General features: G+C 44.8%; 1 protein-coding gene across 1 annotated transcript; it reads left to right on the forward strand.

The window, feature by feature from the left end:
• The first annotated feature begins 6,128 nt into the window (after nt 1–6,128).
• LOC117838456 (uncharacterized) lies at nt 6,129–9,960 on the forward strand. Its single transcript, XM_072291337.1, has 3 exons — nt 6,129–6,327; nt 6,443–6,498; nt 9,295–9,960. The coding sequence occupies exons 1-3, from the start codon at nt 6,129–6,131 to the stop codon at nt 9,847–9,849; spliced, it is 810 nt and encodes a 269-aa protein (XP_072147438.1). The 3' UTR covers nt 9,850–9,960.
• Nucleotides 9,961–12,993: the final 3,033 nt, after the last annotated feature.

Here is a 12,993-nt window from a genome sequence, read left to right on the forward strand (position 1 = left end):
GCCGCCTCCTCGCCTCCTCGTCTCCTCCGCTCCGCGCCTGCGCTCGTGCTCCCGCCTCCAGGCTCCTCGCGACCTCGCCTCCTCAGCTCCTCCTGTCCCGGCGAGTCGGCGACCGGCGCGCAGCCTCCTCGCCTCGACTCCTCCCGTCCTCCGCTCCCGCCTCCCGGCTCCCGGCTCACCTCCTGACCGCCTGGCGCCTGCCTGCCTGGCTGCCTCCCTGGTGCCTTCTGCCTTGCCGGCTTGCCACCGGCACCGGTGCACCGCCTCCTCGCCTCGACTCCTCCGTCCCGCCTCCCTGGATCTGGATCTACATCTTGATCTGGATCTGGATCCTTAGATCTAGATCCTCCGGATCCTTAGATCTAGATCCTCCTGATCCTCTTCTTGTTCTCCTGATCTTGTTCCTGTCGTCCTCTCTAGCCCGGGCTGAGCCGCTGAGGCGTCGCAGGTAGATCCCCCTCCCCCTGATCCATTTATTGTTCTCCTGATGTAGATCCTCCTGATCGTGTTCTTGTTGTCTTGATCCTCTTCTTGCAGGTAACTGTATTCTTCTCCTGCTCCGGGCTCCGGCGTCGCAGGTATCCGTCGCCCCATCGGGTGCCGCGCGCCGTTGAGTGACGGACCGGTTGAGGCCTGAGACAGTGAGACCTGAGGGACGCCCCGGCCCCCGGCTGCCGCTTGCCCCAGGAGGTCGTCGTGATGGACGAGAACTACACCATCAACGACGACCTAAGGGCCTGTGGCCTGCCAGGTAACATCTTGCTGATCCTCTTCTTGTTCTTATTTGGTTGTTTATCTTCTTGTAGCTGTCTTCCTGATCCTCTTCTTGTTCCTGTCTTCCTGTTCCTCTTCTTGTTCTGTTCTACCAGGCGATGATGAGGACGACGTGGCTGCCGGAGCCGTGCCACTCGTCGGTAGCTCTGCTGCTCCCGTCAATGTGGATGCTGCCGGTGCCGGAGGTACCATTCCACCTTCTACCCCATCTTCTACCCCAACTACATCAACGGGCACCAGTGTCCGCAAGGGGAAGCGGCGGTCTGCTGCCTGGAATGACTTTGAGGAGTTGTTCCAGGAAGGCGCCAACGGGAAGAAGGTAAGGTACGCTGCCAAGTGCCGTCATTGTTCTCACATTCTTACTGGCCGGTCTTGTGCTGGTACTGGCCATTTGCTCCGGCACCAGAAGATGTGCTTGGCTAAACAAAACCATTCTTCTCTTGTTCAGTCTCATCTGCAATTCCATTCTGATGGCTCGATTATTAATTGGGAATACAAGCCCGATCTGGCTCGCAAAGAATTGTGCCGGTTGATTGCTAGACTTGATCTTCCCCTAGGCTTTGGTGAGACAGAGGCATTTGTGGAGTACATCCAGCGTGCTCATAACCCTCGTTTTGCTAAAGTTTCTAGACAGACCACTTCTAGAGATCTTGCCAAGTTCTTTGCCGAGCGTCGTCTTTCTCTTGTTGATACTTTGAAGTCTCATGTTTCTTCTGTTTGTCTTACTTCTGATATTTGGTCAGGGAATGCCAAGGAGGACTACCTTAGTGTTGTTGCACATTTTGTTTCTGCTGATTGGGAATTAGAGAAGAGAGTCATTGCTCTTAGGTTGATTGATTGCTCCCATTCTGGTGTTAACATTGCTGAGCGTATTGAACAAGTTGTTTCTGAGTTTGGTTTACAGGATAAAATTTTCTCTATCACACTTGATAATGCTTCTGCTAATACTTCTGCCATGTCCACACTTATTCCCAAATTTGTTGGTTATCTAGGTCCAGATCCTGAACCTCTTGATTCTGATTCTGATTCTGATAAAGCACTTGTTGGTCTTTTGCATCAACGTTGTGCATGTCATATTATCAATCTCATAGTCAAGTCTGGTTTGAAGAGGATCAAGGCTTATCTTGAGGCTTTTAGGACTGCAATCTCTTTTTTGAACTCTTCTAATCAACGCATTGCAGCTTTCCATAACTTCTGCATTCTCAAGGGGGTACGCCCTCGTAAGTTTGGTTTAGATATGGATGTGAGATGGAATTCTACATATCTCATGCTCAAACATCTACTACCATATAAGAATGTCTTTTCTGTCTTTATTTCTGCTCATTATGTGCACAATGGCCAGCCACTTCTGACTGAAAACCATTGGGTAATTGCTGAGAAAATTTTGCTGTTCCTTGAAATGTTTTATGATTCCACTGTTGCTTTATCTGGTGTTTACTATCCTACAAGTCCTTTGATGTTGCATCATATTATTGAGATTGCTGGCCATTTGCATGGCCAAGATTCTGATCCATTGCTCAGAAATATTGTTGTTCCCATGAAGCTTAAGTTTCTCAAGTATTGGCAGAACATACCTCTGTTGTATTCCTTTGCATTCATTTTGGATCCTAGAGCCAAGGTGAGAGGTTTTCATAATGTTCTCCAACTTCTTTCTCAGACAGTTGGTGTTGATTACTCTTCTTATTTCACTGAGGTAAGAACTCAATTACATAAGTTGTTTAACAAGTATGAAAACAATTTTGGTGCAGTTCGATCGCAAAGGCCCGCTCAACCTTCAGCTGCTACTGGTAAGAAAAGAACAGCATGGGGTAAGATCTTTGGTGGTCCTGGTACATGTGGTTCTCCTGTTCTTTCATCTACACCTCCTATATCTCCTGCTTCAGAGCTGTCATCCTACCTGGACAGTGATACTATTTCTTGCTATGATGATGACTTCAACATACTTAGTTGGTGGCATGAGCACAAGCTATCCTATCCTATTTTGTCCATACTTGCTAAAGATGTTATGTCTGTTCCAGTTTCCACTGTTTCTTTGGAATCTTGTTTTAGTCTAACTGGCAGGGTGATTGAGGAGCGGCGCCGACGGTTGCTGCCTGAGACGGTGGAGATGCTGACCTGCCTCAAGGATTGGGAGTTGGGAGATGCAAGGGCCCAACATGATGTTGAGAAGGAGGTCAATGAACTGGAGGAAACTTACAAAAGCCCCTACCCAGACATGGATGAAGGCCAAGCTACTCCTAGTCAGTAAGTGATTGTCATTACTCATCTTGTTAAATTCTTTGAATTGCAAACACTAATAGCTAATGCTGTTGCCTGTTGCCCTGTTGTGCACTTGTGCTTGTGCACCTCCAGGCCTACCCCAGGACCAGGAGCAACCTGAAGCCTGTTGTATGTTGGCTGTTGCCTGTTGCTGTTGGACTTGGAGTTGGAGACTTGGAGACTTGACTTTGAATGCCTGATTGCCTGTTGCCTGTTGGAGCATGGAGCTTGGCCAGTTGCCCAGTTGTTCATTAGATGTTAATATGTTTTGTGTCTGTCAGTCTCTGTGTGTGTCTCAAACTCTTTGTAATGTTGAATTGAAACAATGAGCTGGCTGTACTCTTTTTCCCTTCCTAGGGTTTTCTCACAAGGGTGAGTTTTTACCTAGGAAGGTTTTTAATGAGGCAGCCAACACTTGATCACACAGATCAAGTGTTAAACAGCTCTAATAATTCCATGTGATGAATGTCTGTGATTTTGTGATTGTGTCTGTGATTTTGTGATTGTGTGTTGTGTCTGTGTCTCTGTGATTCCATGTTAACAGCTCAAATGAATTGTGAATTGTGAATTGTGAATTGTGAATTTGTGATTGTGTCTGTGTCTGTGATTCTGTGATTGTGTGTTGTGGTGTCGAATATGGCCCGTGGGCTGGCCCGACCCGTAAAAAATGACGGGCCCTTCGGGCCGGCCCGGCACGAAAAAGACCTCACGGGCCCGTGTATGGGCAGCCCCCACGGCCCGTGGGCTGGCCCGACCCGGCACGAGGGTGTTATCGTGACGGGCAAGGCCCGGCACGAAAATGAACGGGCCATGCCGGGCCCGTGCCGGACCGGGCCGGGCGGCCCGAATGGACATCTATACGTGCAGGTAGAGTGCTCGACCGCTTGGGGAACCTGTGCACTGCACGACGCATGAGCATGGGTGCAGGATGGGATGATGTTAGCAACTTTTTCTTTGTATTTTTTCCTCAACCTTGTTATATTTTTAAAAGTATTGATATTCACTTTTATTTTTTATAAATAAGTGAGAAAAATGCAAAGTTAGTTTATTCAACTTTTTAAATACTAGATTCAACATTTTTTAAAACTAGTTCCAACATTTCAAATGAACTAGATCAACATTTTACACGGTAATGTTGAAAAGTATGTCAATTATTTCAACATTTTAAATACTAGATTCAACATTTTTTAAATGTAATTCAACATTTCAAACGAACTGGTTCAATATTTTATACAATAATGTTGAAAATAGTATGCTCAACATTTTTAAATTCTAGATTCAATATTTTTAAATCTAAGCAATGAACTAGTTCAACATTTTATACGGAAATGTTAAAATAGTATGTTCAACATTTTAAATGCTAGATTCAACATTTTATATGGTATTGTTGAAATAGAATGTTCAACATTTTAAATACTAGATTCAACATTTCTTAAAATCTAGTTCAACATTTCGAATGAATTAGTTCAACATTTTATACTGTCATATTGAAATAGTATGTCTCAAATGTTGAGTTAGTATATGTAAATGTTGAAATAGCTCACTTAAAATGTTGACATACAAATAAAAAATTACAATAGCCATGTTGGACCTTGTTTTGTAAAGAAAATTATAAGAAACATTGTGATTCAAACGGAATCGAAACTGAATGCGCCGTTTAAAAGAAAAGTGAGTTTTAAATTTGAAAACCAAACCTACGGCCAACTAGCTACTACCTGTCACATGTCATATCAATGTCAGACCACCTCCTAGACTCCTAGCGGCAGCCCGCAGCAAGCGCCCATGCCTCCCGTGCCCGCGGTCCTCCCGCGCTCCATCCAGTCCGTTAATTACAATACCGTGCGCGCATCTTAGGCTATCCGCACCGCGGATTTTTCTTCTCTCTGCCGCCGCCCGACCGCTATCGGCGTCTCCAAACACCCGTCTCTCTCTCCTTCCTCCCCTCCTCCGCACACCCGCGTCGCTCCCTCCCTCCTTCTTCCCGGCGGCGGGGTCGTGGCATCCTCCCTCCCTCCGGCCGCGGCTCCTCCTCCCTCCCCTCCGACCGCGGCTCCTCCTCCCTCCCCTCCGGCCGCGGCTCCTCCTCTCCCGGCGCAGGGGCGCGGCCTCCCGGCACCCCTCTCCTTCCCACCGGCGGTCGGCAGCGTCGGGGTCGAGGCGCGGGGGCGCGGCCTCCTCTCCCGACGCGGGGGCTCCGCCCCGCCGGCGGCCGCGGCTCGTCCTCCCCGCCGTCAGCCGTGGGGTCCCACGCCCCCCACCTGACACACCCGCAACCGCGACTCCTGGAGGATTGCGGCGCGTTTACCGTGCTGCGGTGCAGCAGTTGGATCGGCAAATGTGGCGTCCAGGCACTTTTGGAGTACTGCGGTGCGGATAGCCTTAAAGCGGAAGGTGAGTAAACAACTCTTTATCTTTCGGAAGATAGATACGATTCCCCGAGCCAGATGCCGTCAAACTTGTGGCCGCGGTTTCTCTGTTTCTCCCCCCCTCTCTCGCTTGCCGGGCCGCTAGGCAGGCAGGCAGGGCTTACGAGAGGCGTCGGATGCGGTGAACGGTGGATCCACAACCCCAGAGCACCGGTGAAACTCACCCCATCCCCCCACCACACCGCTCGCCGCCGCCGCGCACTCAGCTGTGAAAAGAGACCGCCGATCGAGATGGTGCAGATGCGAATCCTCTTGCGCTCGATTCTTGGTGCTCTCCGACGCTCCAACGTCGCCACCTCCCCTGCCTCAGCTCACCGCCTTGTCTCTTCCTCTCGACCTCTCCTCTCTTTCACGGAATCTGGTACACCTCGCTTGTGGCCATCAGCGCTTGAACGACGAGTTTCTCCACGCTCTGCTGCAGCCAATCAACATATGCGTCATGTTTCCCGGTGAGCTTTCTTGTTCTCATGCTAAAGTTTGTGCCTTTAGTTGGTTGGTATAGAATGGGCTGGATTGTGACCAGGTTTGGATCTGTTCTTATGTTGATTTTTGAAGGCAGAAAAGGGGCTCAGAAATAGAAAGCGGATGATATCTTGTTTGCGTTGGATGCTGAAATTAATTATTTATATTTATGCTCTTTGTGATAGATTTCTTCATGGATCTCCAAACATGGCCAGCATCAGTGGAGTTAAAGGTGAGGAGCTGTGCTGTGAGGATGAAGAGTGCTGGGCTGCAGAGGTTCCTGGTTATCCCATGGATGATGTAGACCCTATGGATATACTTCCAAATAGTAGCCACCGTGACGGTTCTATATACAGTGGCACGCCTAGCTGGAAAAGAGACTATCGTATTGCGGACCGTAATGAGAGTAAGTGATTAATATCACTTTTCCAATTTTTTGTTTGTTATTTAGACCATATTTTCAAGCTATAGGGTCAATTGATATATTCTCTCCTGAAATCTTGAGATTAATTTTGCTTTAGTTTGTTTACTTTTACTAGTTGATGCCATTACATTGGGACAGATAAAGGGAATTCCTGTAAAATATTACTTCAGGGATTGCATTGCTTGGTGTTTACAAAAGTAGGAGACATCAAACCATTGGCGGTCCCCTAACTTGTCTCCTGGTGTCATCCGGATCCCTAAACTCTCAAAATGCATTTTTTAGGTTCCCAAACTTGTCTCAAAGTGTCATATGGATCCCTAAACTCTCAAAGTGCATATTTAGGCCCCCATACTTGTTCTCGGGTTTCATCCGGGTCCCTAAACTCTCAAAATACAGTTTCAAATTTTAAAACTTGTCACCCGTCGCTGATGACAATGTTTCCTCCTCGCTCGTTGCCTTCACAACCACCCTATGCCAGTGAGCGTGCATGTGTTGCTTGGCGCTTGATTGGGGGATCTTAAAATGCACTTTGAGAGTTTAAGAACTCGGATGGCACCCTGAGACAAGTTAGGGGACCTGAAAATGTGTTTTGAGAGTTTAGGGACCTGGATGGCATCTTGAGACAAGTTCATGGACCTGAAAATGCATTTTGAGAGTTTAAGGACCTAGATGACATCCCATGACAAGTTCAGGGACCACCCATGTATTTTACTCTTTCTTGTCCCTAGTCCACCTCACCCTGGGCGTAGGACAACATACTTTAGGTTTTGCTTCCTAGACATTACATCTCATCTCTTGAAAGTTTTCCAATTGTCTAGACAACTCCCCAAACCAATTCTTCAGTTGAGTTTTCCATAAACGAACATTTATGTTCAAAATTTGAGGTGATAGATGCCATCATGCCCTATGCCAGGGAATGTTCATATCTTTCCACTCTTTTTAGAACCTAGATCTGCATAAAAAGTGTTGAACAGGTTTGGGTGTTCCCAAACTACACAGTCATGGAAAACTACTGAAATATCTTGTAACCTAGAGTGTGATGTTGTCTACCGTCAGAAAAAGATAAATCAACATAGAAGAGAACTTCTAGAAAGAGAAACGAAAGATAACATATTTTATTAAGATAACATGTCTAGTTCTTGGAGTATAGTGAAAATGAGGAATAGTTTAAGGGGCAATGAGATAAGTGGACCTTTTCCTTTCTGCGGTGATTACCTATTGGATATTACTCTGCTTTCTAGATTCTAGGGACCCGGTCCATTTGCATTGCATGAGGACAAAAATAATGTTATTGCAGCCTAGGTTTTTGAGAGCACATGACCTCCGCATGCTTTGTGTATCAGAAGGAGAAGAAAGAAAGAAACAGTATTACAAGCATGCAGCTCAGAGCACAACCAAACCCCCTTCTAGCTCGCTGCCCTCCCACTGCTCTGATTCTTTAGGCTCCTCATCGTTGTCAAGATTCTAGGGGCTCACTGAAAGGTTCTTCAACAATGAAAGGGTTGAGAGGAAATAGATCAATGCAACTTAATTGTATTGATCAAAGGTGTACTATATTTATACTTACAGAAAAACTAGGTTAGTTACAAGTAACACATACAATGTAAAGGTTGGTTCAAAATGCTTCAAACTGCAACATAGACCCTTTGTCATCACATCGGAGCTCTTCTTGGGCACTTGAGTCATCCTGAACTAACCAAGAGCTACCTTTTCACGAATTAAATGAATGTCCAATTCAATATGTTTGGTGGGCTTGTGATGAATTGGATGTGATGTCATGGTCGTGGTTTGGGTGATCTTGTGGCGCACATGTAAATTATTTCTTGTGTGCGCGCGTGTATGTGTGGGTGTGAGCTACGTACTCGGGTTGGGCCTTAACTGGACCCATTGCACGCTATTTTCTATCTTAATGAAATGGCACGCAGCTCCCCTGCTAGTTAAAAAAAATAGATGGGAGAGAAAATTTCCGATAGGACCAGCATGTTTACTTTGGTTATGGTGAGTATTTATTTATTTTATTAATTTCCAATTCTAATAAGATTTGTAATTTTTTATGAAGCTCGTCAGGAGGCAATGGCGTTTTCAGATCCACAGGATTGTGACAACATCAATGGAACCTGCTGGTTACATTCAACTCGTCACATGTTGCAAATTTTTTCATTTAAGTTGGCTAACATTCCTGTGAAGCGTGGCCCAGTAGATTGTATGGATACATAGCAGCACGGGATACGCTGGATCCGTTACTTAATTATGTCATCAATTTTAGCAGGGATGATCCCATCATCGTCGAGCAGGTCGAGCAGGTTCAAATCTATACTTCTCTTATTCAAGGAATAAGTCTAGTAATATCCCATCATCAGAGCAGGTGCCAGCTTGAACTAATCTGCTGCTGCCACTGTTCACGTTGGGTAACAGCACTGTGCATAGTACAAGGCTGCACGCGTTTGGGCCCTTGGGCTCTTGTTGGGCAATTTACAAAATCTGGACATGATAACAACCAACTACTATGCCAAGTTTTATATTGATTTACTATGAAAACAGATCTAACTTATGAATCTAACTATCATATAGTCCAAATAAAATCAAATGTAATAGTTCTGTACTCTTGGTTGCTAACAATTAAACCTCACAAAATTGATTTCATTTGATTATAGGTGCACATGAACATGCATAGCATGAATGATTCCATCACTCCAATCTTTCCTCTTTTCATTGCTTACATGCTTATTTACTAATATTCGGGATTCAAAACACATCAAATAAATGGCAGGGGCCAATTTTCCCTCTCTAACCCTGTTATGTGTTTGCTAACCATTCAGTTTGATACGCGACAAAGATCTTGGTCATCAGTTATAGATTAGATGCCTATAACTAAAGTCTAAATATTGTTACAAGTTAAACATCATAAGAGAAGCTTTAGGTATTTCTTACTTTTATTTGATTCTGTAGGGTTCTCTCATCAACATGTCTGGTCCGAAGCGAGGGATCCAATTGGTTGACACAACTCTAATCGAATATGACATGAAGATCAAGACAGGTGGACATGAAAGCGAAGATCTACAGCTGATCGATGGCGTATCACTCGTAGATGATATGGATACATGGAATTGCAGCCCATTCACGTGGCGCATGCATGGTGGCTGTGGTGCGATCGACATAACTGCTGCACGTCTTAACTTTGCGGTTGAGGCGACCGTGGAAGTCGCCATATCACAAGAGCAAAGCGATTTCAGTATGTGCCTCAGTTGTTTTACCAGTGGGTTACATGAAGAAATCCGGCTCTTCGATGGTGCTATTGCTGAGTCATGTGGCTTAAAGAGGTCAGTGATTGCTGTAGTGATGGGTGCTCAGATGGATTTGAAGTTCAAGGTAGCCTCAGTCTTATGCATCCCTGGTGAAAATTGTTGTTCCTTTAAGGCGACCAAGCATGGGCGTGCTACTCAAGAGATAAAGACTGATTTTGCGTTAATTACAGTGAAGGTGACTTGGTCGACTTTGGACTGATGGGATCTAGGCTTATAACTTTTCCATCTAAGCTTGGCACGGCCAGACTTATGTGGCAAGAACATTGGCCTAACAGCCTTAGATTGAACTTAGTCAACAACAAAAAAAAAGGTGAGGTCTGTGATGACTTGTGGGCTTGTGGCAGCAATCAAACACTTCACTAACAACATTTCAGCTGTCTACTGTTAGATCTGGCAACTTTGGGTTGTAATCGAACTAGTGTAATAAGGAGATATTTAGATACTAATTAGGAGTATTAAATATAGATTAATTACAAAATCAATTGCATAGATGGAGGTTAATTTGCGAGATGAATCCATTAAGTCTAATTACTCCATGATTTGACAATGTGATGGTACAGTAAACATGTGATAATGATGGATTAATTAGGTTTAATAGATTCGTCTTCCGTCTGTGTAATTAGTTTTATAATTAGCTCATATTTAGTCCCCCTAATTAGTTTTCGTCTGTGTAATTAGTTTTATAATTAGCTCATATTTAGTCCTCCTAGTTAGTTTCCGAATATTCGACCTGATATGAATTTTTAGTCCGGACGATCAAGTGCCCCTAGTAAAAGTCCGACCTTTACTTACGCTAGCAGGATGCCGTGTACTAATTGCGTGTCTTGAAACCCGTGCATTTTTCTTATTTCTACCATTATATTTTAATTGCATTCAAATGTTCTCTGCACGTTTGCTAGGAAACCAACAAAATTTTAATTTAACATATTTCCTTTTATTAAAAACTCGTTATACATTTATATTTAAATAAGAGTTTTGCTAGAGACAAAAACACCGCTGCTGATTGAGCATAGCGTAAGGACTGTTTCACACATGGTCTAGTATAGCAAACACCGCTGCTGATTGAGCATAGCGTACGTTAGTGTGGACATACTTATCAGTGCACGTAGCATACGTGCGTTAGTAAGCTTGAACCTATTTTATTTCTCGGTGCAAGTAGTGTCGGTGTCAAGAATTACAGGTCGAGACTAGTAAATTTGTTTTCTCTACGCGTTAGGCTCGGATGGTTGTACGGGAGGATATGAGGATTAGACTGGTTCGGACGGTAATAGCCCTGCGTCCAGTGTGAGTGGCTGCTCGTGTTACTCGTACCAAATTTGTAGTAGAGGCTACAAACAGGCGAGAGAGGGAAGCTGATTCCCAGGTCTCTGTGGGTGTGTGTCGATGCTCAAAGTGTCTTGAGCGCTAGGATTCTACGGGAGCTGTTGTGTGTGTTCGGTGTTGTTCCGTTGTTCGGTCGCCCTTCTCCTCGGGCCCCATGGTCCCCCTTTTATAGTGTAAGGAGGACACAGGGGTTACAAAATGAGCCGGGAGTAAGAAAGGTAAAAAGGTAAAATAAGAAAGCGGGAGGGGCTACTGGAGACGCCGAAAGGGTGGTTGCCGTTGGGTCCCATCGATGATTCGGCGGTCAGCCACTGTAGCCGAGCACGCGAGTCGCATATCGCAGCTGACCCTGTAGCCGCGCAAGTTGGTGGTGACGACCGACCACTGTAGCCGTGTAAGTGGCAGGAGGTGGTCGACCACTGTAGCCATATGTTCTGACAGGGTGGTGCGGTTGATGTGCACTTCTTGCCAGGCTACGCAGGAAACCAAGCGGTTTTCCCTCCTTTGTTAGACGGTGTGGGTGATGTGTGCCCTATGACAGATGTCGCAGAGGGATAAGGCGGTGCGTCGTAGTCCTGTGCTATCGTGGCAACAGTGTGCAGCCCATCATTCTGACAGGTCATGTCGAAGAATGCAGGCGCCTCTCCATGTGTCAGAATCGTATCCTAGAGCGTGCGCATCCTATCGGTTATGTTTTGACGAGATCGGGGGACCCACAAGACCTGTGCCTCCGTTTGATGACCTACACGTGTCTCCTTGCGCTCGGGGTCGGGTGAGGTGGAGCGAGACATCTCCAGGGTGTGTTTAGTCGATGGAGATTACGGGTGCTGGGGGGTGAATCCTGACCCTTACGACCGTTGATTAGGAAGCGTAATCTAAGCATTAATATTTCTCCCGACAAGTAGCAAGTAGTGTGTGGCCAGCACGTTGCTTGGCGTTCGACATTTGTATCGTCATGTATAACTTTTCTACTTCAGTACCTTGGACTTCTCATACATGTTTTGTTCCTTTTCAAGCCAATAAATAATCTTAATGTTTGGAAATTAAATATGTAGCTAGAAATTAAAATTATCTTAATATTATGTACGGATGAATATTATTTTTTGTTTGGTAGATTTTTTTTTAAAATTCTAACATGTTAAATATAACAAAATGTGCTCCTAAAATACAAATAAAATGCATCCCAGATTATTTTAAGAGTTCGAACCTTGTAAAGATGAATGTTAAGAGTTCGAACCTTGTCCATGCCTATGTAGAGGGTTGTTTTTTTTATTTTTTCACATTGTGTCGGTCTCACGGGAGGGTGGTTTTAGTAGGGTTACCGCACTCTTACCCCTATTTTGAACTGTAATTGTGATTTTACCCTCATTTTTTCAATCTTTGTAATTTTGCCCCTACTTTATGAAAATGAAGTGAGAATTTGCCTCCACGGGAGGGCGGTTTTTTTCTTAGGGCTATTGCACTCTTACCCTTATTTGGAACTGTAATTGTAATTTTACCCTCATTTTTCCGATCTTTGTAATTTGACCTCTACTTTATGAAAACGAAGTGAGAATTTGCCCCTACTCCCTGAACAACACTTAACGGTGTCAAATAAGCTATAAAAGATAATTTTGCCCATACGAATCTAACCCTGATTTTCTTTTTTTAAATAAAGAAAAAAGTGTTCCAACCTCTACACTCACACATGAGTGTAGCCAAACAGATCACTACTAGACACCCCGTAAAGGAAATAATTTCAGACAAGCAAGAGTTCAGATTAAGTAGCAAACATTGAGTGAAAACTAAACTTCAATCATGTTTCTAAACTTCCAACCAAAATTGTTGAAAAGCTCCGTGACGGTAGACTCCAACTTCCTGCATCGCATCTTCAGATCATCTCTCTCCAACTCATTCGATGCCGACGCACGATCTGGAATCCGAATGTGTTGATTCATTATACAACTTTATTTAAACGCACCTGGTCAGGGTGCAGCAACAATATGATGCCTTCGTACTGATTTTCTGAAAGAATTAGCTG

This window comes from Setaria viridis, chromosome 1 (assembly GCF_005286985.2).
Source record: "Setaria viridis chromosome 1, Setaria_viridis_v4.0, whole genome shotgun sequence".
Lineage (NCBI taxonomy): Eukaryota > Viridiplantae > Streptophyta > Magnoliopsida > Poales > Poaceae > Setaria > Setaria viridis.

Bases quoted from the DNA above. Each gene is read 5' to 3' on its own strand.
- LOC117838456 (XM_072291337.1), top strand. From the start codon at position 6,129: ATGGCCAGCATCAGTGGAGTTAAAGGTGAGGAGCTGTGCTGTGAGGAT. The intron at 6,328-6,442 runs GTAAGTGATTAA...ATTTTGCTTTAG, and splicing joins TATTGCGGACCGTAATGAGA to TTTGTTTACTTTTACTAGTT. The intron at 6,499-9,294 runs GTAAAATATTAC...TTGATTCTGTAG, and splicing joins GACAGATAAAGGGAATTCCT to GGTTCTCTCATCAACATGTC.